At 53.8% G+C, this 27,011-nt stretch overlaps 7 protein-coding genes across 7 annotated transcripts; 5 read left to right on the plus strand and 2 right to left on the minus strand.

Moving 5' to 3' along the window:
* Window positions 1–734: 734 nt before the first annotated feature.
* CCOS01_13801 (Pex2/Pex12 amino terminal region) lies at window positions 735–1,940 on the minus strand (the record flags this gene model as incomplete). Its single annotated transcript, XM_060461945.1, has 1 exon — window positions 735–1,940. The coding sequence occupies one exon, from the start codon at window positions 1,938–1,940 to the stop codon at window positions 735–737; it is 1,206 nt and encodes a 401-aa protein (XP_060307665.1).
* Window positions 1,941–2,973: 1,033 nt separating this feature from the next.
* Window positions 2,974–6,143, plus strand: CCOS01_13802 (carbon-nitrogen hydrolase; the record flags this gene model as incomplete). The annotated part of the gene is made up of 12 exons (XM_060461946.1): window positions 2,974–3,027; window positions 3,120–3,197; window positions 3,267–3,659; window positions 3,738–4,247; window positions 4,307–4,379; window positions 4,445–4,920; window positions 4,987–5,009; window positions 5,063–5,076; window positions 5,310–5,437; window positions 5,591–5,834; window positions 5,895–5,942; window positions 6,016–6,143. 12 exons carry the CDS (start codon window positions 2,974–2,976, stop codon window positions 6,141–6,143), a joined length of 2,169 nt encoding a protein of 722 aa, XP_060307666.1.
* Window positions 6,144–7,220: 1,077 nt separating this feature from the next.
* Window positions 7,221–7,373, plus strand: CCOS01_13803 (uncharacterized protein; the record flags this gene model as incomplete). Its single annotated transcript, XM_060461947.1, has 1 exon — window positions 7,221–7,373. The coding sequence occupies one exon, from the start codon at window positions 7,221–7,223 to the stop codon at window positions 7,371–7,373; it is 153 nt and encodes a 50-aa protein (XP_060307667.1).
* A 187-nt stretch (window positions 7,374–7,560) lies between these two features.
* Window positions 7,561–8,792, plus strand: CCOS01_13804 (uncharacterized protein; the record flags this gene model as incomplete). The annotated part of the gene is made up of 2 exons (XM_060461948.1): window positions 7,561–8,238; window positions 8,322–8,792. The coding sequence occupies 2 exons, from the start codon at window positions 7,561–7,563 to the stop codon at window positions 8,790–8,792; spliced, it is 1,149 nt and encodes a 382-aa protein (XP_060307668.1).
* A 5,359-nt stretch (window positions 8,793–14,151) lies between these two features.
* CCOS01_13805 (uncharacterized protein) lies at window positions 14,152–14,699 on the plus strand (the record flags this gene model as incomplete). The annotated part of the gene is made up of 2 exons (XM_060461949.1): window positions 14,152–14,423; window positions 14,504–14,699. Coding segments are annotated over 2 exons (468 nt in total), but the record flags the coding sequence as incomplete, so codon positions are not given.
* A 2,524-nt stretch (window positions 14,700–17,223) lies between these two features.
* On the plus strand, window positions 17,224–21,059 carry CCOS01_13806 (WSC domain-containing protein; the record flags this gene model as incomplete). Its single annotated transcript, XM_060461950.1, has 4 exons — window positions 17,224–17,363; window positions 17,423–17,734; window positions 17,791–17,927; window positions 17,986–21,059. The coding sequence occupies 4 exons, from the start codon at window positions 17,224–17,226 to the stop codon at window positions 21,057–21,059; spliced, it is 3,663 nt and encodes a 1,220-aa protein (XP_060307670.1).
* Window positions 21,060–22,976: 1,917 nt separating this feature from the next.
* Window positions 22,977–25,860, minus strand: CCOS01_13807 (uncharacterized protein; the record flags this gene model as incomplete). The annotated part of the gene is made up of 3 exons (XM_060461951.1): window positions 22,977–23,517; window positions 23,599–24,331; window positions 25,563–25,860. The coding sequence occupies 3 exons, from the start codon at window positions 25,858–25,860 to the stop codon at window positions 22,977–22,979; spliced, it is 1,572 nt and encodes a 523-aa protein (XP_060307671.1).
* Window positions 25,861–27,011: the final 1,151 nt, after the last annotated feature.

Raw genomic sequence — 27,011 nt, forward strand, 5'->3', positions numbered from 1 at the left:
ATATTCCCATGCTAGGCAACTCTGGCACATGATACCTACAAGATGGATCGGAAACCATCAATGGCCCTGGATGGGAAACGGGGCCAAGGGAGAAAGGCAAGGGGGTTTTGGCCGTGAAATATCGGATATTACTCTACTTTTTTTTGGGTCGATGCGTCGGTCTCCTTTATCTGATTCCCGCTTCTTCTGAAATACCGATATCGTCGCACTCTTCGTTTAACCCACACCCACATGCTCTTAGCTGGTCTTCGAGCCTTTCACCGAGCCATTTGGGCGTGTACAAAACGATTGAGGCTTTGATTAGGCAAATTCGAAAGTTATTTTCTTCTTCTTTTCGTCTAGTTTTCTCTCTGGCTGTGTTGAAGGAGATTTAATGATGATGGGGGAGAAGAAGAGAGGGAAAGAGGGGAGAGTCGAAGTTGGCGTGGCATCAGTTCTTTGGTATATATATTTATATCTTTGTTCATCTTCTTTGCCTTCGTACACAAATTTGGGAATCGCAAAATGTTGTAACCATTGTGGTTGTTCGTCAGAGATATCCCCCCCCTCTCGAGCCGTGTATCCATTATCAATAGAATTTCGTAGGTATACAAATGCCACAACGCCCCTCCTCACTCCATCAAATTGATGTCGGCCGGGAAAGTGCTATGTAACCAAACTTTACAACATGATGATCATATCTACAACGTATCACCCCTGACATCACAATCACATCACAGCCCATCGTCTCGAAGTCAAGCAATCCGCAACGGTAAAATATGCTGCACCATAGCCTCCCGTCTACACAGCGGACACTCTGGCTTCTCACGCACCCAGTCCCCGATACACGTCCAGCAAAACACGTGTCCGCACTGCGTGGCGGACGGGTCCTTGAGCTCCTCGAGGCAGAGTGTGCATTTCCTCTGCGCGGCGCCGGAGATGTAGGCCATTGTCTTTTCGTCGCTTAAATCGAAGCGCGCGCCGGGTTCGCCGGAGGCGTCTGCTGAGGGAATCACGGGCGTGTGCGTGACGGCCGAGATGTCGACTTTGCTGCCCCCTGCGCCGTTGCCGCCTGGTGTTCCTGTTTCCGTGAGGAGGAGCCCCGTGTTTGCGGCGTAGGCGTTTGCATCGAGGGAGACGTCTAGCAAGGAACTATTGGACCGCGTGCGTGCTGCTGCGGCGGCCGCCGCAGCATCGGAGATTGTGGAGCGGATGTGCAGGTAGGATTGCACGGCGAGCTGGGCGACGAGGAGGACGCCGAGGACCTCGTAGCCCGCGCGGTCGGGGGAGTCGGGGACGCGGCGGGTGAAGACGTAGCGGAGGCCGAGGACGCGTTTGGCGAGCTCGTAGTAGGTGCCCGTGAAGTAGAAGATTGCGAGGGTCGCTGCGTGGATGGGCGCCGCGGAGGTTAGGGAGGGGAGGTTCGTGGCGAGGTAGGCTTTTATTGCGTCTTTTCTGGATGTCTTGTGTTTTGTTGAGGAGGAGGAGGATTTTAGAGAGGTTGACGGCTCGAGGAGGGTTCGGAGGCGGGCGCGGATGGTGGGGAGGGCGCGGCCTGCGATGTAGGGGAAGAGGACTGATGTCGCGATGTAGGATGCGCGGCGGGCCAGGGTCGGTAGGGCGCCGGAGGGGTCGTCGGTGTCGTTATCGGCGGCGCCGACGTGGAGCTGGACGAGGTCGCAGTATTCCTCGCCGAGGGTGCGGTTTCCGGGGAGGGTGGTGAGGCCGAGGTAGAGGGTGTCTGCGAGGAGCCTGTGGAGGGCGGTGGCCGAGTGGGCGGAGCGGGCGCCGAGGAGGAGGCGGTGGAGGGAGGTAAGGGTGTTTGAGAGGTGGCCTTTGTAGTAGGCGTCTTTCTGGTGGGCGCGGATGATGTCTGGGGCGGAGGCGTAGGGGTAGGGAGAGGAGGGGAGGGTCGATGGCGAGGAGGAGGAGGATGGTTGTGATGGTGATGGCGAGGTCATTTTGGAGAGGTGTTGTGCATTTGCGCTGCGTGCGCGCGGTTGAGATGTGTTGTGAATCCAATTGTTGTGTTGCGTGGGTTTTGAAGGGGAGGTTTCGTTTGCGCTTTTAGTGAGGTGAGGTCAGAGTCGCAAAGGCGTTTGCTCGTTGAGGGTATCGCGGAGTTGGTAAAAGTACCTTGGTGAAGTCGTGAGGTTTAGGTACAGCCGGGCCCGTGGTTGGGATGTTTTTTGAGCCGAGGCGATTTGGGTGCCGGGGCAGGTTTGGAGGAGAGGAGAGCTCGGCCGATTGTCAGCGGCGTCTGTCACTGGTCAGCATGTGTGGCAGCCAACGCAGCGGCGCCGGAGTGTCAGTGCTTGGGTTCCACGGCCGGGGGTACTGGCAGGGGTTCGATGTAGATACCCTGCCGCCCTGCGTATCTCTCTCTCTTCTTGTCTTTCATGTGAGACGTATGAACAGCTTTAGATGACTTTGATGGTGACTTTTTCTTGAGCAAGTCAATTGATTAACTATTTATCATAATTTGAGGTTTTTCATAAATTTGCACGAGACAAGAGAACAAAGTTGTCGTATTGGTGACAAGGTCTGGAGAGAAGTTACTCCACGATAGATAAGCGGCGTTAGGGCGGCCGGGTACCCGGTGCCGTGGTGCTAACATCCGATAGCGCACGAGGGGTTCAACACTTCCCGCTCAAAGCTCATGTTCGTCTCCAGCCGACCTAAGCTTCCACCTATCCGAGACTTCTCCGAGTAAGTCGGTTGAGAAGGGCATTGAGGTCTTTTCAACATCAGGGACAAGACTGTGAGCACTTTTATAACTTCTCGAAGGCTTTTCCCCACAAACAGAGGCTCAGTGAATTCATCCGACCTTTAGATGACTCATCTCATACCCCGCGGTGATTTACTCTTATACTGACTACCGCCAAGTTCGTGCAGGTGCACTGAAGGTAAGATATCATGCGTCACAAAGTCTCTTGTCAACTTCAAGGCGACAACTAACACATCGTTGTGTCCAGATAACTCGAGCTGGTCAGCATGGGACATCTCATCACTGTTGCGACTTGTTCGCTGAACCAGTGGGCATTGGACGTAAGGTTTCCGCAACTAACATAGATGAAGTGCCATTCATACGACCCCTCATCTATGTTCAGGAGGCAGATGCTAAATGGAATCACATATAGTGGGAAGGAAATGCCGCTCGAATTGTTGAGAGTATTCAAAAGGCAAAGGCAGCTGGAGCTCGCCTGCGTGTCGGTCCCGTAAGTATTGTGAAGCTCCAGCTACGATACAGCATTGCAAGGATGCGCTAGAGTCTAACACCACCGCAGGAACTGGAGATATGCGGCTACGGATGTCTCGACCACCTCCTCGAGCAGGACCTTTACCTGCACTGTTTCGAGATGCTTCGTCGCATCCTGCTCGACGAGACCTGTCACGGCATCCTCCTCGACATCGGTATGCCCGTGCAGCACCGCAACCAGCGCTTCAACTGCCGGGTGCTCTGCCTCGACGGCAAGATTCTCATGATCAGGCCCAAGATGTGGCTCGCTAACGATGGTAACTACCGCGAGATGCGCCACTTTACGCCCTGGATGCATCCCAGACAGACGGAGCAGTACCATCTGCCCCGGATCCTCCAGGATATCCAGGGGTCTACCCACGTCATCTTTGGCGACGCCGTGGTTTCCACTCCCGATACGTGCTTTGGAGCAGAGACCTGTGTAAGTTCGTCAGAGGCCACGCACGGCGGTTCATTGGCTCGGTGTCCATGGAAAATGAGCTGACAAACTCGCCCATAGGAAGAGCTCTTCACGCCCAACGCCCCGCACATCGCAATGAGCCTCGACGGCGTGGAGATCATCACCAACTCCAGCGGCTCACACTTCACCCTGCAGAAGCTCGACACTCGTCTCCAGCTCATCATGGAAGCCACGCGCAAGTGCGGCGGCGTCTATCTCTACGCCAATCAACAGGGTTGCGACGGCGACAGGCTGTACTACGACGGCTCCGCCATGATCTTGGTCAACGGAGACGTCGTGGCTCAGGGGTCGCAATTCAGCCTGAATGATGTTGAGGTCGTCACGGCCACTGTCGATCTTGAAGAAGTTCGCGCCTACCGTTCGGCCATCTCTCGCGGTCTCCAGGCTGCGCGATCTGATGCCAAGTATCAGCGGATCCAGACTGCTTTTGAGCTTAGCTCCGAGGACGAGGACGCGGATATCATGATCACCCCTTCGCCCCCTATCAAGCCCAAGTATTACTCGGTTGAGGAAGAGATTGCTCTATGTGCTGGCTGCTACCTCTGGGATGTGAGTTGGGCCAAGTACTCCTTTTCTATATGCCCGGCTGACCCAACTCCCCCTATTAGTATCTCCGCAGATCCGGAACTGCAGGTTACTTGGTACCCCTGAGTGGAGGAATCGACTCTTGCGCCACAGCGAGTACGCCTTTCTCTCCCTTCGCCAGTCACCCCTGAAATCAGTCGCCACTGACACCCCTTTCACAGCAATCGTCTTCTCCATGTGTCGCATCGTAATGAAGGCCGTAGAGGAGGGTAACGCCCAGGTAATCGAGGACGTCAAGCGCCTGGCAAAGTACGACGGCGAAGACGTGCTCCCCAAGACGCCCCAGGTCCTCTGCAACCAAATCTTCTCAACCATCTACATGGGCATGAAAACGCAGAGCTCCGTCGAGACGCGTCAGCGCGCCAGGGACCTCGCCGAAGCCATTGGCAGCTACCACATCAACCTCGACATTGACGACGTCTACAACGCCCAAAAGAGCCTCGCCGTCACGGCGCTCAACTTTGAGCCGAGGTTCAAGGTCGAGGGCGGGACGAACCAGGAGAATCTGACGCTTCAGTGTATCCAGGCGAGAATCCGCATGGTGACCGCGTACGAGTTTGGGCAGCTTCTTCCCACGGCCCGCGGACGACCTGGCGGTGGCGGTCTGCTTGTTTTGGGCAGTGCAAATGTCGGAGAGGTGCGTTTGCTTTGCTTTGATACCCACGTCCATCTCCGCTTTGCTGTCATCTAACAACTGCCACAGTCCCTCAGAGGCTACTTTACCAAGTCAGTGATCCAAATTTGACGACAGGGAGTGACTCATACTAACTAATTTCGAGATATGATTGTTCCAGTAAGCTTTCATACCCGCTACATTCTGTTCACGGGAACTAGTACCCCACATCACTTTAAGAGAAGTCTAGACTAGTCCGTCTGCGTGTTATTCAACAGTACCGGTATCCTACTCCCTGCCTACATCCTGGTATCATTGCCAGTACTAGCAAGGGAGCAAGGACTGCATGACGACTCTACAGCATCGGAGGAAGTCTACCTTAACTCCATGCCTGACTGACACTCAAAATCTAGGTGCGGATATCAACCCGATTGGCTCCATCGACAAAGCCGACCTCAAACGCTTCATCGCGTGGGCCGAAAAGGACTTCAACATCCCATGTCTCCATGATTTCCTAACGGCGGTCCCGACCGCAGAGCTCGTACGTGATATACCCGCTAGCCCCTCAAGCCCCGCCCGCTGAACGCGCAAGAGCTGCGGCTCAACTCATGCGCCAGCATCCTTCCTTGTCTTGACAAGAAAAAGACTTTGCGGTACAAACAGCCTGACTTACGTGATCCCAATCGCATTGTAGGAACCCATCTCAGAGACCTATGTACAGAGCGACGAGGTGGACATGGGCATGACCTATCAAGAGCTGACCATTATGGGCCGCCTCCGCAAGGTGAACAAGCTGGGCCCGTACGGCATGTTCCAACGCCTTGTCCACGACTGGAGCGTCGACCGCAAGCGTGGTCCCGATGATGATGCTCCCGCGTACGAGCCTAGCCAGACGGCCGATAAGGTCAAGAAGTTTTTCCACTTTTACGCCATCAATAGTGAGTTGTTCCTGCCTTGTGAGACGATCGCTGTTAGGTTGTTCTAACTTTGGTGAACAGGACACAAGATGACGACGCTTACACCGGCTCTTCACTGCAATGACTACTGTATGGCAGCACATCGCAACCCAGTTTCTTTCTTTTCCCCCGGTTTAGTAAGTCACTGACTGGTCGATAATAGCACCCGACGACAATAGGTTCGACCTCCGACCCTTCTTGTACCCCCCCTTCTGGAAGAGCTGGAGTTTCAAAAAGATTGATGCGGAGCTTGCAAAGATTGAGAAGCGGAGGGCAAAGACCAAGGCATAAGTGTATTCGTAGTCTGTAGTCCATAGTCCGTAACCCCCCCTGCCTTGAGGTAGAGAATGATGGAGGCATAGTCCGCATGGTTCCGCATGGAGAACGAGGGGCCCTGTAATTCTTATGGGTCCTCGCACTCGACCCACAGCGTAGGGCTAGCGTTCCGGCGATCGAGGTGGAAACAGATTCCTTAAGGGAGAGAAGAATTGCGCTAGAAACAAGATGCTGGGTCCATACCACCCATAGACTCCATGGATCCCGCGGTATCGTCGGACCCCGAATCTAACAAAATTCCCCGAACACTGTATCACAGAGTATAATGACCAGAAGGACGCGTGTAATGAGGCTCCCTATTCGTTATTTGGACTCTCCTACGGACCACCTCTGTAGAGCTTGTTCGTTACGGGCCACGGCTCCCACATGCCGGCTGCTGCCTCCCCCTTCCCGCCCCTCCACAGTCTACCCCACATTTCCCGACTACAAGCCTCCGGCAGAGCGCCGGCTGTCCATCCGACTATTACCTCACTTCGGATCCGGAAAGTCCATCACTGCCCAAACATATCAAGTGCGATGTGGCCAATCAGCGGTTCTGAGATGGTAATTCTCTCCAGGTGGGGTGGGTGGCTCCGGGAGGAACCCATGTCAACATGTACTTCATATACACGGTGGGATTGAACAATAGGCTCTCGAGTACGCGGTAACGCTCTCACGATGCGAGATTCCTTGCACAGTCCAGCCCTCCTGCCAAGACTTCTAAGGGGCAGGGTGACGTTTGTTCCCGTCCCCATCTCCCCGTCCTCCCTTCGAAAGCGTGGTTGTGATGGCTAAGCATGTGAGCTTATTGGCCAACACGGTCGTGGCTCCGTCTGAACATGTCCTGCGGTGTCTGAGTTAAGGTAGTCAGTGAGGTCGATTTAGGATGTGGACCATAGCTATGTGCGTATGCTTCTCTGTGAAGGGGAGGAGAAACATGGAGATCTGCAAACGTCAGGAAAGGGCAGTGTTTTTTTTTTTGTTTCGCTTCCTATGTGGCGGGAGTTCATCCGGAACATGGCAAGGTTCTCATAGTCCACTTTGGAGGAGTGGATGAACTTTTGCTTCGACGGCAGCGGAATTGTAGTGACGATGTACGTGACGACGACGGGTGACGACTGGGCGAACAACGCAGAAGCAAGCATCGCCAAAGTGGGAGACAACGGAAAAGGAGAGAGGCCTCTTGAACGAGATGGAAGTATATAAGGATCGTCGAATCACCCTCAACGAGAGAAGAGAAGAATGAGACATCAGCAATCCAAGCATTGAGAAGCTATCACACAGATCTTTCCCAAACCCATACTCTCTTTCACAGTCTCACGACTCTTACTCACTCACTCACTCATACAACGAAACCACCACTCTTTCCCCCCAAAGACAACAACAACGAACAATGCATCCCGCCGTCCTCCTCGTCCTCACCTCCGCCCTCCTCGGCACCGCCCACCCAGGCCACCACGAAGAAACCCACCCCTCACTCCTCGCCTCCCGCCACGCCCACCACGGCCTCGCCCGCCGCGGCCTCGAAGCCTGCTCCTCGTCAAAGGTCTACCGCGACCTCCAAGCCCGCGCCCTCGTCCGCCGCGCCGACGCCATCGCCTACCACCGCGCCATCCGCAAGCGCGCCACCGACAGCGCGGGCGTAGGCCACAACCTCACCTCCTCGCACGTCGGCATCGACACCTCCACCGCGTCCGCGGACCTCTTTGGCTCCAACCACACCTGCATTCTCGACCCGGAGGGCGAGATCGGCCCCTTTTGGGTAAAGGGGGAGCACCTGCGCTCCGACCTGCGCGACGACCAGGAGGGCGTGGATGTCGTTCTCGACGGGCAGTTTATCGATGTCAAGACGTGCGAGCCGATTACGGATTTGTACTGGGATCTGTGGAACTGCAATGCTACGGGCGTCTACTCTGGCGTGCAGAGTTCCATGAACGGCGATGTGAATGACGCGAGTAACCTGGATAAGGCGTTCCTTCGCGGTATTCAGAAGACGGACGCCGATGGTGTGGTGCAGTTTACGACCAAGTTCCCCGGTCACTATGATGGCCGCGCGACGCATCACCACATGGTTAGTTCTCTCTCCAGAGAGCAAAATTCTTAACCTCTTTTCCCCAACCAGAGAGCATCTTATACTAACGCACGCAAAACCAGGTCGCTTTCCTCGACGCGACAGTCCTCCCGAACAACACCCTCTCCTCCTCCCACGCAGCCCACATCGGCCAGCTCTTCTGGGACCAAGACCTCATCACCGAGGTCGAGTCCCTCTACCCCTACACCCTCAACACCGTCGACGTGACCCTCAACGCTGACGACCACGTCGTCACGAGCCAGCTCGGCTCCAACGCCGACTCGGACCCCTTCTTCGACTACGCCTACCTGGGCGATGACGTCGCCGACGGACTCTTCGGCTGGATCACGATCGGCGTCAACCGCTCTGCTTCCTACGAGACCAGCTACGATTTCGAGTTGACCGAGGCGGGTGGTGTCGCGGTCGAGGGCGAGTCGGATGGTGGACTGAGTGGTGACATGCCCAGCGGTGGAATGCCTAGCGGTACTGGTGCTTTCAGCGGTGGTGCGCCGGCTGCTACTGCCACTGCTGCTGCGACTGCTGCGTGCGCATAATGTGGGAGAAAGCTGTTAGGCTTTCGGAAAAGGGGCAATGGGATGCTTTCCTTAGGGGAGAAAATTTCCTGCTGGTTGGATATTACACCATTCTCCTGCCTTCTCTAGATCTTCTATATTTCTTATCTGATGTCAGATTTCCTCAAAGTTGTCAGATGTAGTCCGTGAGTCTCTTCATGGCCAAAGTGTTCATGTTAAAGAAGTAAATATGTCGAATCCCGGTTGCCATTTTGATAAATGGTAATTCCACGAAAGCACCTCATCCTTAGTATATGCACTCGACTCGATTGGCTGCTAGGACTGACGTTGTAGAGATCCAACTTTTTCACTCTTTCATCTGATAATCCAATATCACAAAAGTTTGTCCATGTCAGATACCTGCACATAGTTTCGAGACCGAAGAGTCAAACAGTACGCTCTTTACAATGATACTTGTCGTCCACTGAAGCAACTCAAACTAGAATAATCAAGACATGGTAATTAGATAGACTTAAGATTCTGACATATGCTAACCATATGAAATTTGTCAAGATTGCCAGGCTACGCGAGAGAAACCCTTTGGCCATGCGCGCTGGGATCACGTATCCGAGCACAATGTGTTACCCGTACAACTCATTGAAATCAATATCGATTGATATTTCAGTATGACCTCTATACGACTACTTCTCACAAACTACACTGAAAGAAGGAAAACGGCCAGTGTTGTTGCAAAGATATTGCCGCCTCGACTATACGGAACATGTTGAGATGAAACTTCTGTCGACTTCGCAACCCGATAACTCAAAGCACCAAAGTACAGTACTATTGTCAAAATAGTCACAAGACGTCGAAAGAGAATTGCGGGTGTCATCCGTTCCACAATCCTCCCGAGCAAAGTCAGTGGAGACACAAGACATTGCTGCGCTGACGATTGTTTCTGTGTTCAATTCCCGTCGGGATTTTTTTGCTTCTTGCACCATCTAGCGATGAAAATCTTTGACTGACCCATCTTACCTATTTTGTCTATGCAAAGGCAAGGGAGGAATTAGTCCCGAGGCAAGCTCCCAGTCCCACGCTGGTTCCGAATAGAAAGGGAGGAAAGAATCTGTAGCGGGACGAGGGGTAACCAGTGTCGGAGAAAACACTTCCAGATGGCTTGCGCCAGCCTCAAGGCAATTTTGATACTCTGTGTCTCGGTGGAGGGATTCCGCGGCAAGTCGAGCAAGTCGACATTGAGAAAGTCGTAGCTGGGCGAGTCCAGCTATCACATTCTCCACATAGCGAGAGAAAATCTACCAGAGCGCAGGGTTGTCCGTCCAGTTGCAGTATCTTCCCTGCCAAGTCCAAATGTCTCAGCAAAAAGCGAAAATGTCGACGAATGAGCAGACGATGAATCGAAGTCCTCTCCTCAAGAAATCGGCACTAGTAAAACCTCGATAATCGACGATTGGCCCTGGTCGAGTTGTCTCAGAAATCCGGAAAAGAAAAGTCGAGATCGGCAAGCGGACCATGCTCGAATTGGGTCTGGGAGATGCTCCAAGCAGAAATGTCTCACACAGCTTCCGAGAAAAAGAGCACTGCACACGAAATAACCTTTTCCCAATCGTGGGCCCTTGCAGTTTCCTAGAGGCAAGGGGACTCCGCGTTTCCACTTTGAAGACGACGTTGTTGATCTTTCTTTGAAAACGCGGGCCTGTTCCCTTTACCTTTTCGCTCGCGTCGTTTTCGGTAGTAGCTAGCAGATTGAGATCGAGACCATCGCTGGGGCCTTTCGAACGTTAGCAGATCTGCAACGGCTGCGGGTGAAAAAAATAAATAAGGATTTAATCGCAGCAACCTGAAATGGGCCCGCCAACGTCAAAGCCCGCCCGCCGCCTACTGCAGGTAACGTAGCTCCGGGCAGCTGCTTTGCCTGACGGTATTACAAAACCACCTTGAAATCCTCTTCGATGCATCCTCTTGACAGAGCCGAATTAAAAGATAGTTTCCACTCAGTAGCGGACTTGCGTAAGTAGCTCTCGGGGCCTTTCTTGTCAATATCGAAATAGGCCGGCCACCAGCACATCTGTGTAACTCGGCCGTGGTCATCGGGACCAATTCCTCCTCCGCGGATGTGACGGCGCCCAAACTGACGAGATCGGTAGGGCTGCGGGTTGTTCAACGGTGCAATAAGGTTTGTTTGTTGAAAGGTAATAACCTGCAGACGCGGCTGTCGGGCATCGCGTTCCATTCTTTCGTAGCCGTCACAGCCGGCAAGACATCGGGGCTAGAAAAGATGGCTGACACATATTGCCTGACTGAGCTTCCCGCGACATGATCCGTTTTTGTCTCAGGCTGGCGTCTTGGACTCGTTTTGTGTCGTTGAAGACGGCTATTTTAAAGTCGCGGTCAAGCACCTTGTACCATGGTGACACTTGGAATCCTGTTTGTCGGACAAGGCGGTGGGAGTTGGTCAACCGACGATATTCTTCTCTTGTCGCACACGTACGATCTGCGTGATCACCGGGGATATCATGCGCTCTTTAAGTTCGACGAACACGTGCCAAGCAGTGCATCCAAATATCATCGTGGCGCATTCCAGTAACTGCTCCCATGTATTCCCGCACGTAACTCGAAGCTTTTCCCGCACCTGAAGCCAGCACAGAGCTCCCAGCCTGATGCCACAAAGCTTGGTATCACCAAGAGACCTCATGCCGAGAGAAATGGCTTCTGCTTGTGCTTCTTGGCAAAGATGCCAGCGCAGTGCAGATCGATGCAGAGCAGGCTGTCGTGGCCCATAGAGATCCCCTGCGTAGAATGCCCAATAAGAGTCCATTGAAGATGTGCAAATGATTGGCAATGTGGAAATGAGAATCCAGACCATTAGGACGCCAGTGCAGGTCCGTGATCACATCACTTCTCGAGGCTCAATCAAGCAAGAGACCGTGGGCGAGATCTCAGCTTCAGGACCGCTCGGGCGGCGCGGGTGACACCTAGCAAGCGGACCATTCTTCGGACGAACTCTTCAATTCGCGAGATTATGGATGAGAACTGGCTTGTTTAACTCCGCAGTCTGTGCGAGAGGTCGAGTTCGGATGGGCCAAAAGCCGATTGTTGCCAAGAGGCCTGCACATCTGTCAGAGTATGCGACCTACACTGCACACTTCATCGCTGCTGTCGATCTTGAGCCTTGATATTTTGCCAGTGGCAAGAGTTTCTCATGTGGTGAAAAACAAACAGCGTTGTCAAGGCTGAAGATGCGAGTGAGTAGTGTGGAGAGCTGAGAGGAGGAAACAGACTATTGTTTGGGCTAGCGGTGCCAACAGTTCTAGAGTACAACTTTGCGGATAGAGCCACTAGTCAGGGGTCAAAGGGAGGAGCTGATAGATCCCGCTCACAAATTCCACGAGTCTGATTAGACTCTTTTGGAACGTCCAGCCGACCTTAATTCAAAGATAAGGCATCGGCGTAGTAAGGCGGGGTTCCGCGTAGGCCTAATGTTAAAATGTCGGGGGACGTCGGCCATGGCCGTCTCATATCCCAACGCTAGATGCATTGTGGAAGCAAAAGTTGACCCAAGAGGAATTTTCTCCCATGGTGTTCAATATTTGGCGGTAATCGCTAGGAGGCAGCACGTCAGCATCGGCAAGCATTAGTTCCCAAAATGGAAGTCACGGCCGTTGACCGGCAAGTAAAGAAAGCCAAAGATGGCCCAGAACATAGAGAAAAGAACGCAACTTGATGTCCAAGTGTCTTGAGCGACGACATCTCAAGCCCTCGATCATCGATGTGAACCAGCAAGGGTGGCGCTGGCCACTTTCAACGCCGCCGAGTGCTTTCCCAAACCACTGGGACTCGGCTGTTGATTGAGCTGCTCTCCAGGCAATAACCACATAAGGTACCTAGTGTCCATGACCTTGACTGATTCAAGCCGGCCGTGAAGAAACTTGAGTATTGGCGGTAGTTGGTGTAAGGCTAGACAAGTTCAGAGACATTAACGAGCGGCGGAGAAACCTCTCCAGGTTTGCTTGGACGAATCTCTCCGATCCATGTCAACAACGTCAGAGATGACAGTCTGTGTATTGAAAGCGCGCTGGTTGTGTTACTTGATTCCGTCATGAAGACTGGACATTTTCGATCTTGGTTGCTCGCCAAAGTCTTTGGCCAGCTCTGTGTAATTGGGCCAAAGCTCCCACTTGCATCGTGGCAAAGAGGCCATTCAAGACCCCGCGATCTTTGAGAATGTGGTATGTATACGAGGTTCTGAGGTCACATCGCCATGCATTACATGCATACGTGCAGCTGCGATGATTGTCAGCTCCTGTGCATCTGACAGAAAGGCCGGCTTGGCATTGGTTGGCTTGGCCGCCACATCAGATTGCAACCTCAGGAACAGGCCCAAGCATCCACTGCAGTCATTTTCGAGAGAAGGCTCTTGAGCCATGCAGAAAGGCATGAGGCGTTTGTATCATCGACGGAAGAGAAAAAGGTAAGGCGGCACAGGAAGTGGCTTGCGACTTGTCGGGGCTGTCGAGGCTGGCCTCGCCCAGCGCTGCTGGTTTGGCTGACGCTATTGAGCCGAGCCAAGTAGCTAGTTGACTCAAATAGAGTTAATCAGCGTTTGGGACATTTCCCGGCAACTGAGTCGTTGGACTCGTTTGTGGGTGAGTGGCGGACGAGTAACCGCGGGGCGGTTCAGTCGAGATGTTCGTCAAGCTTTAGTTACTTCGTGGCTTCATCGATGTCGGCTGGTTGTTTCGTGGCTCTTCGCAAGTACATTCAGTCTAACGTACATGCTTTTCTGTTACGGTAAATCAGCGTAGAGAGGACTGCATCGTGGAATCTTTCGATTTGTAAACGCTTCCGCAACTGTTGACCCCTAGATCGGTCGCAATCTTTTGCCGTGACTGAGAACGTACCTTATCGATCAAGTGCCAAGTTTCCGACCGATAAGGTTGTCTCGGCGAGCAGTATCATAATGCAGGTCTTCTAGGTGGTGGTCAGCATTTGTCAATAATGACACCTGCGTGGCCTCAGCTATTCCGGAGTGTGGGCGCCTCGACGACAGCAAATGATGGCGGAAATTGTACGGATCACAAAGCCCCGACCAGGTGCGAGTTGATCACATACGAACCGGGCAATCTGGGCCTGCAGCGCTAAAGTGGAGAAACTTTGGGAGAGTTGGCCAGGTCGAATCAAGAACTGTCCCTCCAGCCGTAGCTGAGAGCAGGGAATTCTGCCTCGAGCGGGGGAAAGAGATCTCCAAGCGTTTGTGAGGAGCCTGGGGAGCGCCTTGTCGTATGCTGGATCGAAACTTGAAAAGAAACTTGCTGCAATGTCTTGCACGAACTGCAGGCCGTTACACACTTCCCACGCCGGGTTTCAAGGCTGAACTGAATAGTGGGATGTGATATCGAACGGTGTGGATATCTCCAAAGGTTTAGCTTTAGGTTTAGTTGTCTGCATCCGACTACGCCGTACGTCTTTACGTTTGATATCAACGGACGAGGCTCGTTACCGTGTCGTTGGTAACGTGGTCCAGTTCGAGTTTATTCTTGTGTTTGTGGACGGTGTGGCTACCGGAGGATTCGGAGAATGGGACGGATACACACTAGGCGTTTCTGTGTTAGGCCTCGGGATGTACCTTACTGCCATTCCGCTGACGGAAGGAAGGTGAGGACGGAAAGGTCCATCCGTACCTCCCTCAGATAGGTAGCTTCCAGGTTGTTACTTTCCATCGTTTAGAATGGTAGGTATTTGGCGGCGGCACTCGCTTTGGGCAAGAAGGCAGTTGCCAGCATCAGATTAACGTGGAAACATCGGATGTTCAACAGCAGGAAGGCGGCACAGGATTACGGCTCTGAACTGGAAGCAGCAACTCAATCTCACGCCTTCCTCTATCCACCCCCTTTTCGCCCAGGGGCATTCGATCCCACGTTACCCACTTAACCTAATCTGGATTAAGGTGACCAGAATGACAGGGTACCAGGGCATCGAAGATGCAGAAATATACTTAGGGAGGTACCTTTCAAGTGTGGAGTTGCAGGGGTCCCTCCTTCCGTGAATCCGCACCACAGTCCACGGGGTCCACGGGTCAGGGGACCTGGTTGCCGCCGGTCGAAATGCCAGTCAAAGGGAAAAGTCAAGTCATCTTGACTCGTCCAATCTACTGCAAGTCAGTAACTAACATCTCGTATCGTCCGATGGCAAGAAACTGATACAAAAAGCACTGGCCATCGACTGTCTAACTCGCATCGCAATGGCTTAACGGGTCTCGGTTATTAGACACTTTCTGGGCGGGGGTTTTCTCCCGGCTATCTCAAGCCAAGAGAGCGGTTGCTGGGCTTCGGACGAGAACTACGGCCGACTGCTCGAATCAATGGAGAAGGAAAAGCCTCGCTCCCTCCTTTGACACTTCTTGGCAGCAAACCAAGTTCCCAAGCATCCGGTACCACAGCGGTAATTCTTGCTGGCCTTTGTTCTCACAGCCCACAATGACATTGATGTCTGGTCAACCACGGCAGAGCTCCACCGACGCAACGCCTCGGGCCCATTCTAGATGAAAATCCTTTGTCATTGAAACGGGTGCTATCGTGCTCCAAATTTGGATGCGGCTCGTAAATCACAACGTCGCAGACGAGGAGTTCGAGTTTTAGATCTTCCATCTCTAGGATACCGAGCCCAGAATAACAAGCAACATCAAAGGCGTGGGATCGTCACCAGCACTACTTCTCAGCCGCATTCGAGATGGCTTGCGGTGCGGCTCATGTAGTGCTTCAGGAAACAAGCTTGGCCAGGGCAATAATTACTCGGGTGTCGTGGTTCCAGACCCTTCACTGACCATTTTTGCTCTATTCTTCGTGAGTTTGGAGTTCCACGACCGAATGTTTGACGTGTAACTGTTGCCCTGTAATTCTGTATCGAGATCATGGACCGGCATGGTGTTGGGATCAAGAGGATCTGCTCATGGGACCGCGGCGAATGTCGGAGTTTTCTTCACCGAAGATCCCACCTTGAGGCAATGGACACCACAAGCAAACACAAATAACACCCTACATCCTGGATGAGTAAGGATATCCTCGGGTCTTGGTGCCAACCAGACCTAAAGTCTCTTACTCGTATTCCAGCCACAAAACTGTGTAGGAAAGAACCTTGCATCTACAACGGCGACAGCGTCTTCGTATCTCGTTCTCGTCGCTGCCTGGGTAAGGTACTTGGTAAGAATACAACGGCTAAGAATGGCAATAACATCAGTTCCCTGCTCCTTGCCCCCTTGCCGGAAAGAGAGATGGCCAAGTGCTGACTGGGGTGGCCCCTGCATGATCAGACCCCACATCATCCCAAGGTACCGCGGGTACGAACCCCTCTGGCGCTAGTCTGCTCGACGACCCTGATCCCAAAGCGCGCATCTTGGAGAAAACACAACACACACATCTTTCCGTCACTTGCCAGTTGAACGAATTGCAACAAAGTCAGCGCACGCACCCTTCAGTCTGGTCTTTTCTGCCCATCTCCTTGCGTCTGGTGCTTAATCTCCACATATTCAAGGTTGTCATTTGGGCCAAGAGCTGGTCTGGGAGCCCGGCGTTTTCTGCCTCTCGTCTGGCCATACAACCGTCCCTTAGTCCGAAGCCACGAAGCCTCCTACTCTGGGCTTTAGAACGCCCCTCTCCCATATTGCCCCCTTCTTGCCGTCTCGCACACACAAGGCGCTTCGCTCCTTCACACCTAAGTGGAGGAGACGGACAATATTATCTGCCACAGACATAGCTATGGAAATAGCGAGAGCGGCACCACTGGGATGGTCCAGGGCGGCTAACGGTTTCTTACCCAGGCGTAATGAGTCGAGAGGTTATTCACGGCTAGCGTCTAGTTCTTTCTCATTGTTTCTCGCCTCGTGTGTATCGTCTTCAGCCCTCAAGCCAGGTTCGCGACCTGACAATGTCCCAATTCTCTCTTCCACCCCTTACGAGTAACCTCGGTCTTCTCCCATCATCCCAGCCTGGCACCAAGAAGTCAGCTCCCGGCCCACCACGTAGGCTAATCCCACACTACATGCTGCAAGTGCACAGCTTACGCCCATCTGGCTTCCCCGGTTAGCCTTACTGATACTCTTGTGTACTAGCCCTCCATGTGAGTATGGCAACCCCTAGTCCCCTTCTTGGACTCTGTTCCGTTGCAACCTTCCGGGAACCCCTGGCCCACGAGGGGGGTATCGCCTCTCTCTCGAGGTGGTAGAAGTCGCCGGGAGCCTAGTCGGGTCTATCGCGTACCCGTTTCCCTAGGGCTCCTTCGTGTTGGGCCACTCGCTGCCACATGAGATTGCCCATGCCGTGAATCGAAATTCATATATACCTTCATGATTCCCGGCTTCATCATGACCCTCTTTCCTCTTCACCCTTCACCTCTTCTATACACTCCTTAGTATCAACATCTTGTGTTGGTTTCTGCCTCTTGGCACACACTTGTCACCATGAGGACCACACAGTTGTCTTTCGTTGTTCTTTCTGCGTCTTCTCTCGCTAATGCACTCGCTTATCCACCTGGCATTTACAAACGCGCGGCGCCTCCCGCAACTCTCCCTCACGGCTACACCTACAAGGGCTGTTATGTGTATGATAACCCGTGAGAAAGGCTTCTGAACAAAACTCAAAGTGCTGACCAAACAATAGCGATGTCGGCCGAACAATCTCTGATGCCACCACGGCAAATGGGCAGATGAGCAACGATGCCTGCACAACGTACTGCTACAACAAGGGTTTCTCCTACGCTGGTACCGAGTACTACAATGAATGCTACTGCGGTAATGCCTTGGCCAAGGACGGTGTTCTCGCCAACGAGGCCGACTGCTCAACGCCATGCAGCGGAAACGCTACTCAGCCTTGTGGAGGCCCCAACCGACTGTCGTTATATCAGACGTCCCTCATTTTGGGCCCCTCTGTCAACCCCGGTGTTGGCGACTGGAGCAGCATTGGGTGCTACTCGTGAGTTGAATACTGCCTCGATGACTTCAAGACCACACAATTGACAAGACCAATAGAGAGGGAACCACTGGCCGTGCTCTCACGTACGGAATCGGAAGCATTCCTGGTGGCGAGATGACCGTTACCAAGTGCACTGCTGCTTGCGCTAATGCTAACTTCATCCTCGCTGGTGTCGAATACTCTGGCGAATGCTGTAAGTTCTCCTTGCGCTTGTGATTCTCGTAGTAAATCGTTAACACTTATGCTACCAGTCTGTGGCAGCACCATCTCCAACGGCGGTGCCCCTGCCGTCGATGGCTGCAACATGCTCTGCAACGGCAACTCTTCTGAGTATTGTGGTGGCCCCAACCGTTTGAATGTCTACGACTTCCAGCACCAGTACAAGCCTCTTCCCACCTCAACATCTACCCCTGCGCCAACAGGTGCTTCGACCTCCAGCTCAAGCACCAGCACTTCCTCGAGCACTGCTGTTTCCTCTTTCAGCAGCGCAATCTCCTCGTCTAGCAGCGTAGTCTCCTCGTCCAGCAGCGCAGTCTCCTCGTCCAGCAGCGCAGTCTCCTCGTCCAGCAGCGCAGTCTCCTCGTCCAGCAGCGTGGTTTCCTCTTCTAGCAGTGTTGTATCTTCTTCCAGCACTGTTGTCTCTTCCAGTTCTTCCTCCAGCAGCTCCGCGACCCCCACCCCGACTGGCCCCAGTCAACCCGCGACTGTCGGTGTTTGGAAGTGGTATGGCTGCCAGACTGAAGCTACCAACGCCCGTGCTCTCAGCGCGAAGACAACCGCTTCTGACGACATGACTTTGGAGAAGTGTGCTGCTTTCTGCGATGGAAACACCTTCTTCGGTGTCGAATACTCTCGCGAGTGCTGGTGTGGTAACTCGTTTGCCGCTGGCTCAGTCGCTGCTCCGTCTAGCCAGTGCTCCATGAAGTGCATGGGCAACCAGTTCCAGTACTGCGGAGAGGGCAATCGCCTTTCTGTCTACACCATTGGAAGCGCAACTCAGTCTTCGTCCTCATCCTCGTCAGCTTCATCTTCAACTGTCAGTGGCTCAGTGACTGGTGCCGCTTCATCTACCAGCTCTACAGCAGCTCCCGCTGCCACTGGGTTCCCCACTGGCTGGACTAACCAGGGCTGCTGGGTCGACAACCTGAAAGGCCGCATTCTTCCCAACCAGCTTCAAGACGACCCGGCAATGACCCTCGCTTCCTGCGCCAAGGCCTGTTCCGATGCCGGTTACACTGTCGCTGGTGCCGAGTATCACACTCAGTGCTTCTGCGGTAACGCCATCTACAACGGCGGTGCTGTGGCATCTGACCCGACATCCTGCAACACTGCCTGTGGAGGTAAGGCCTCCGAAATGTGCGGTGGCGGTAATCGTATGACCATCATCTCCAAGGGCACTCCTCAGACATACGCTCCGCCCGTTCCCCAGAGAAGCGGCTTCAACGGAAGCTGGACCTACCAGGGCTGTGTTCAGGACAATGTCGGAGCTCAGCCTAACCCGCGTACCTTCTACTGGCAGAACCTGTTTCCCGGTACCATGACGGCCGGTATGTGCTTGGACAGGTGCGCCGAGTACGGATACATGGCAGCCGGACTCGAGTATGGTGAAGAATGCTACTGTGGTGACCCTGCCAATATCGTCACCCAGAAGGCCGCCTTTGTCGACGACTCTGAGTGCAACATTGTTTGCCCTGGAAACCGCAGCTCCATCTGCGGTGGTGGTGCTCGCCTCTCGACCTACTTCTGGACTGGCACTACGCCTCTCTACTCATGGAACTTCGGTACCGATGCTGCCAGTGCCGGTGTCTACGAGAACCTTATTGGCGGTGTGACCATTCCCCTGATGACGATGGAGACCATCACCGGCAAAGTTTCCTTCCTCGAGAAGTTCGGCACTGGCCCGCCCAACTCTACCGGCGCTTACGAGCTCGACCTTTCCCTCGTCCCGGATATCAGCAAAGCCTGGAGAGAGATGCACGTCAAGACCGACATCTTCTGCTCTGCCGGCATCACCCTTCCTGACAAGGCTGGTCGCCAGCTCAACATTGGTGGATGGTCTGGTGATTCTACCTACGGCGTCCGCCTGTACTGGCCCGATGGCAAGCCTGGAACCCCTGGCACCAATGACTGGCAGGAGGACGTTACCAACCTCCGCCTGCAGGATGGCCGCTGGTATCCCTCTGCTATGATCATGGCCAACGGTTCCATCTTCGTCATCGGTGGTGAGGAGGGATCCAACGGCCGCGCTGTGCCCACCATCGAGCTTCTACCCAGCACTGGCACTAAGCCCTTGTACATGGATTGGCTCGCGCGCACTGATCCCAACAACCTGTATCCCTTCGTTGCCGTTCTCCCCAGTAAGGACATCTTCGTTGCGTACTGGAACGAGGCTAGAATTCTTGACCACGTCACCTTCAACACCAAGACGATTCTCCCCAACATCCCTGGTGCTGTCAACAACCCCAAGGGCGGTCGCACTTATCCTCTTGAGGGAACTGGTATTCTTCTTCCCCAGCACGCTCCCTACACTGACCCGCTTGGCGTTCTCATCTGCGGTGGTTCTACCGAGGGTCCTGCTACTGCCATGGACAACTGCGTTTCCATTGAGCCCGAAGGCACCAACCCTAAGTGGGTGATTGAGCGTATGCCCTCGCGTCGTGTCATGTCCTGCATTGCCCCCCTTCCTGATGGAACTTACCTCATCAACAACGGTGCTCAGCACGGTGTTGCTGGGTTCGGTCTCGCCAACGACCCCAACCTCAATGCTCTTCTGTACGACCCCTCGGAGAAGATTGGCCAGCGCATCACAGTCATGGCCAACACCACCATTGCCCGCCTTTACCACTCTGAGTCTATCACTCTTCTTGACGGTCGCGTTCTCGTCAGTGGTTCTGACCCCGAAGATGGCGTCAACCCCCAGGAGTACCGTGTCGAGGTCTTCAAGCCTCCTTACCTCACCTCCGGCAAGACTCGCCCTACCTTCACCATCGCCAACACGGACTGGACCTACGGCCAGCAGATCTCTGTCAGCCTTGGTCACGCCCCCCTTAACGGCGACATCACGGTCTCCCTCCTCGGTGCTGTGGGATCGACGCACGGTAACTCAATGGGTGCTCGCACTCTCTTCCCCGCTGTCACCTGCGGGCCTACCACCTGCACCGTCACAGCACCTCCCAACGCCGGTATCGCCCCTCCGGGCTGGTACCAGTTCTTCGTCCTCGACGGCGGCATTCCCGCTGTCGGTGTCTATGTCCGCATCGGTGGCGATCCCGCCAGCCTGGGCAACTGGCCGCAAGTCTCCGGCTTCAAGGTGCCTGGTGTCTAAAAGCCACATCTTTCCAACATTCAAAGCGTCATTTATTCCCAACTAGACTTGAGCTTTGTGTCCCAGGAGCTCTTTTCATTTTACCTGACTATTTTCACAAGCGATATCCCAAACTTTCTCTTCTTCTCTCCTTCTCTCGGGCATCTTCTTTCTTTTAGACCTAGGGATAAAAACACATGTCTGATCACATACAGACACACACACAGTCACTATGGCGAAATATGATTTGGGAGTTTATTTTTCGTTATTCAAAGGGAATTCAGATACTCATGACGATGTCCATCAAGGACTTGGGTAAATCTCCTACAACGACGAGGCCACACTTGGCATTTCTGCAGACTAGTTTTAGTATATAATTATAATCATTTAAAATTCACCATCGTGTGGCACCCCGTTGGAGGTGATGTGCTCTCGTGACTTTGTTCCCAGGCTACAAAGTGCATAAAGTGTGGCATCCATCAAATGCAACCTTGATAGAAGTTTTGTAAGGAATGAGCTGCTATTGAGGCTGAATCTGTCCCGAATCTTGCAAGCTAGGCATTGAGTTAGACCCCTCCAATTCCTGCTAGGCTAGTCTTAGGACTTCGTGCTACGTTATTGTGGTCAAATGGAGCGTTTATCGGAGCAAAACCCCTACGGACGAGGAAGATCAACTCACCGCTACTCACCGCACTAGGAAAAGAGCCGAACGACCAGATTCCGAAAAGTATCCCCGTCCTGCATACTATAGCGAGTTACATGGGGAGATAATAATACACTCACCATCTCTAGACTGAGTCTCGATTCTCTTTCCTTCATGCATGCCTTCGGATCTGACAAAGACTCCTATGTACGTAGTATGATTCCGTCAACAAGAATTGTGGAAACGCATACTCCATAAGAGGGCCCCCCGTCTTCCTTTCTCCACCCAATCGAATTTCCCCCGGTTTCCTTCCCTGTGTCTGCATTTGAGGTTACAGCGGTGAATGGAGAAGGGAAACAATGATTCCAAAAGATGACAAAAATTCCCAAAGCAGGGATCGACGTATTACATACATGGCTCGTACACCCGTACATCCAGCCAGCCAGCCAAGTTTCGTCTTCGCTGTTTCCAGACGGTCTGAGACAATGTGGAGATATTTCGGTTTTTGACGCACCGTTTGGAATACACTACTTGGTAAAGTCGGTAGACACGTCTGAGAGCTGGGCGAGGAGTTCGGTGTGAGGAGACGGAAGACAGGGAGAGGTACGGATACATTGTGTAAGGTACAGAGAGGAAGATTCCACATGCATTGCATACATCTCCACCTTCTCACATGAGGAGCAGTCAGCCCGGCTGGCCGCCCAATCATGGTGAAGCTTGGCAAGCGCCCCGTTGACAAACCGTTTGACTTCACTTCGTCTCTTACATTTTTTGGACTAAATGATCTTTGAGAACCGACGTTTACCGGAGGGTATAGGTCAGGGACCTGTATCTTTTTTTTTCTTTCCTCAGGGGCCAGTCAGAGTCAACGTCCGAATGAGGCCACTTTGCCCCTGCTGGCCAGCTCCGTACCAGACGATGGGTAGGTGTACTTACACGAGGCTCTGGATATGTGTAGAGTAAACTTGAGACTCTCTCTTGAACGAACTGAAGGCTTGCTTAATTGATATGTAGTCTTTGTGAAGTCCCCTGCTTTCTAGGGGACCATGGTTCTCTGTGCAGTTGATATGTATCTCATCCATGATCTGTCTTCAGTCTAGAGATGCAAAATATGCGGCCTAAATCCCCTTCTCTCCCTTTTGTAAAAGTCGTGAAACCGTCGTAAATTCATCAGTCGCCTCGGCGCAGTAGACGATATGCAATCCACACCTCGCAGCACTCTCAAGAAAGCCTTCCCACTCCCGCAGTCAAGATGCCAGGTCACGGGGGTGAATGCCTCCTCTCAGCCCTCACCTTCAAGCCGTAATCTGCTGCGCACCATACACCATACCCCCAGCATGCACACCAGCCCCCTCATCAACATCCATCTCCCACTCCAGCTCCGGAACGCCCACCTGCTCCATAACCCTCGCCACCACACTCTCAAACGCATCCCGCTCAATGATGGCCCCAAAGTGAATACAATCCACCACCCCGCTAAACTCCCTCTTGAGCGCCTCAATCACGTTTCCGCGCATCAGCGCCGCGGCCCCGTACCGCGCCGCGAGCTCGAACCACGCCTGCACGGGTGTGAGCTCGATGTCGCCCGGGTTCAGCGTCTTGGCGAGGGCCAGCAGGGACTTCAGAGATAGAGAGGATCCCGCGCCGGTGTCGGCTTGCCATGTGTGCGAGACGGTGGAGGCCTCGCCGCGGCGGATGGTGCGGTAGACGCGGGCGGGGGCGGAGGACATGCAGAGGGTCGAAGCCATCATTGTGTGGCCCGAGGCGGCCTTGCAGGTGTCGCCGTGGGCGGGGAATTGGCGGGGGTGGAAGTGGTTCCAGCAGATGTGTTCCATGCTGTGTGTAAAGAGAGGTTAGTTAGTAAAATTACAGCGACGATGATTGCTGAGGGGGGGGGGGGGGTTTGTGGCAACATACGCGAGAATGAGGTTGATGGCAATGATCTCCTGTTCCGCAGACAGCTGATCTGCTGACGGCGGCTGGGACTGGGTATATGTGATCGCGGCCGACGGCGACGAGATCTGGAAGCACGGCGTGCCGAGGGCGTCGTCCTTGCTCATCGTGACTGTGACCTCGCCCATGTTGACGTCCGCAAAGAGGTCGACCGGAGGGTACGGGTCGTAGTCCAGCGTCTGAGGTTGATATGCCACCACCTGGGATTCTTCGCCCGGGGGAGCACCCGCCGAGTACTGTGCTTGTTGGTCCTCTGACTGCTGGGAAAGTTGTCGTTGTGCCGGGACGGCAGGTAATTGCTGCTGCTGCTGCTGTTGCTGCTGGACCACCGCCGGCGCCATCGACACTTCTTCCGGCACCGCCACGGGCTCCTGCGATCCGCGGATCCGCACTTCGCTGACGACGACGCTCTCGCCCTTTGCGCTTTCAGGAGGTACCGCGAATCCTCTTGCGGTGAGGGCGCCCCTCATGTTCTCGTTCTCGCGGCGGAAGGCGAGGACCTCCTTCTCGGCGGCGGCGATCATATCCCTGAACTTGCAGACGTCGAGCTCGAGCTGCTTGATGTAGTTGGCCTTGCGGGTGCGGTGCTGGATCTGGGCCTTGCGGACCTGCTGGCGGCGAAGCTTGGCCTTCTCTTTGGCCTTTTCTGCGGACGTGAGGCCGGGTGTTGTTGATTCTGCTGGAGTTGGGGGTTGGGCTATATTAGTTCTCTAGTCTGGTCTGGAGTTGCATGGTTTTCCTCAAGTGATGGGTTTCCCACGTGGGAGAAAGAAATAGGGAGGGAAAGAGGATATAAGCATATGAGAATGGGAGCCAAGGCGGGAGCTTGGACGTAGACATGAGGAATCTGGGAATGTAGATGATCGTAAAGGTGGCATGGGTATTTCGTATATGGGTACAGGTGTGGATGTAAGTGAAGTGAGGGTGGTTAAGGTACGGGTAGGATAGTCTCCGAACAGGGAATGGATGATTCCAGGAGCCAAGCCTCGTCTAGACGTGATTCGCGGGGGTCCATGACCAGCGGTGTGTGCCGCATCGGGCAACCGTCGAGCCGGGAGACGTTGGAATCAAGTCGGGAAGGAGAGATGCCAGGACACCAGCTCTCATCCCCCGGCATTGCTCGTGCGGCTTTTCCAGAAACCAACATGGGAAACGTGGTTCATTGGGTAATGGCCCATGGGCATAGCTAGTTTGGTAGGGCAGGCCGAGCAAGCAAGCAAGCAAGCAAGCAAGCAGCGGTTGTGGTCGGTTCGCGGATCCCCCCAATCCACCACACCAACTTCGGACTTCTTAGCGGCGGGAAGGGGTCTAACGCCACAAGAGGGTTCGGGTGTGATGTGGGTGGCATGATGATGAGGAATCATGAGGAATCCGGCATGGGGTTGACATAGCATAACTCACAAAGCCCATCCCCATCCCTATTCCCATCCTACCATCCACCACTTCTGGATCATGGATTGTCGGCTTCTGGTCCCTTCATCCCCATGTATTTCTCTCTGAGACATCCATGGACATTGATTATGGGGAAGGTGACCGGTTCCACACAAGGTCACTGAAACCACCAACATGATGGATGCGATTCACCAGGACCCTGGCGGTGCACTCGTCGATCGGGAACGGGGACGGGCGGGCGAACGAGCGGGCCACGATGTTACAGGGAAGGACAGGTATGGAGTATCAAAAAACAAGCAACGAAGGTGTGTGGAATCATGAAGGCCGAGAAAGGGAGGTGGATATGTGAATCAAAAACGGGCGGGAGGAGAATAGGAAAATAAAAATAAGAAATGGGACGAGCGCATGTGGAATCAAAGATAAGACGGGATGAAGGGAAAGACAACTCCTGACACTTGTCATCGCAACTTTGCAACACACAAAATTTTACAAAACCGAACATCATCAGGATGAAGAAAACAACACAAATTACTCACGAGAACCCTGCAGTTCCTGATCTCCTCCTCCCGACACCTGCTGCGATTGGTGATCCAACGGCGACGACGACGATTGATGATGGTAAGGCGGCCCCTCGTTCACGAACTGCACCCTCCCAGCCCTTTCGCTCTCCTTCTCTTCTCTCCAGTACTCCTCGAAGCCGGCTCGACTGTCGCCGCTCGTTGACCTGTCATATTGCTGCCGTTGCTGCTGCTGGCCCTGGTGTTGGCTGAGGTGCTGCCCCTCCCCCGCCCTCACCGAAGCCTCGTGCTGCAGCCGCACCTGATTGTCCGCCATTACCGCGACACGCCGTGAAGAATTGCAATTGAGATGAGCTGGGCGCTGCAACTTCACCGCCGACGATGGGAGATGTGTGGTGTCGGTCGGCGTTCTCTGGTGGATTGGTGAGATGTGAGTGAGTGAGTGAGTGCGTGAGGTGAGTTGAGTGATGAGATGAGAGGTGCGATGAGCGGGGTGACGTTTGGCGTCGATGACTTCCGATTTGATCGATCGCTCACCAAAAAAAGTGTCGTCACGTTTTTTCCCTCTCTCGTTTGCAGATAATTAGGTGGAAATGTTCCCACCGGTTCGGAGCGGAGTTTCAAAACTATGGGAAGGAGCAGCCCGTGAGGGGATTTCGTCCGCCTTAAAGATGGGCGAATTCCAAATTCCCATGGGCGCCTTTTTCTTTTCTTCTGCCCGCCTTCGGGGGGGGGGGGGGAGACCCTCATTCTCCTCCTCTTCATCAGCGCACCTCCGCAAGAGCAGGAGGAAAGGGCCCAGAGAATGGAGATAGAGAGAGCGCCAGAGCCAGCTAAACTTCTTCGCTGTTGGCAGGGACCGCCGGAGCGCCGCAGCGTACGGAGTACAGCACTACCTACCTACACAGCACAGGAAACCGCCCCTCCTCCCGGGATTCTCAGGGATTCTGGGGCTTGTTCATCCGTCTGCCGGGCGGCACAGTGGCATGCCAAGGGAACTAACCGACAGGCCTGAGGGGAGAGGGAAGCGAGGTGAGGGACGGCGCTTATCCAATTGAGGGACAAGTGGCCGATCACCTCACGTGCCTGGCGCCTAACACCGTACCATTTTACCGTGGGGGAGGGAGGCAGTGTCACCTCAGCTGCAATCTCGATAGAATCTAAGAATTTGAGTTACCTTGATAAGATCTTACTAAGGTACTGCATATCCATCCATCCCTTTGCGTCTTTTCAAATCAGATTCAAATTGGTGCAACGATTTGTCACTGATGAGGGAGGGCAGCGAAAAACGAAAGGAATGGTAGCGGCTGAAAAGCTGAAGCGCTGAGAAACAAGTCTTGACAATGATTTGGTTTTCATTATACTGGCAGCGACCTTGTTGCGGGTTGACGAAAGCTAGGTATCTCTTTCTCATCTTTCTCACACCCACTATTCGTAGAGCGGTTCAGAAGTTTTGCTTCTTTAACA

This window comes from Colletotrichum costaricense (assembly GCF_030867565.1).
Source record: "Colletotrichum costaricense strain IMI 309622 chromosome Unknown Scaffold_18.1, whole genome shotgun sequence".
In the NCBI taxonomy this organism is placed as follows: Eukaryota; Fungi; Ascomycota; class Sordariomycetes; order Glomerellales; family Glomerellaceae; genus Colletotrichum; species Colletotrichum costaricense.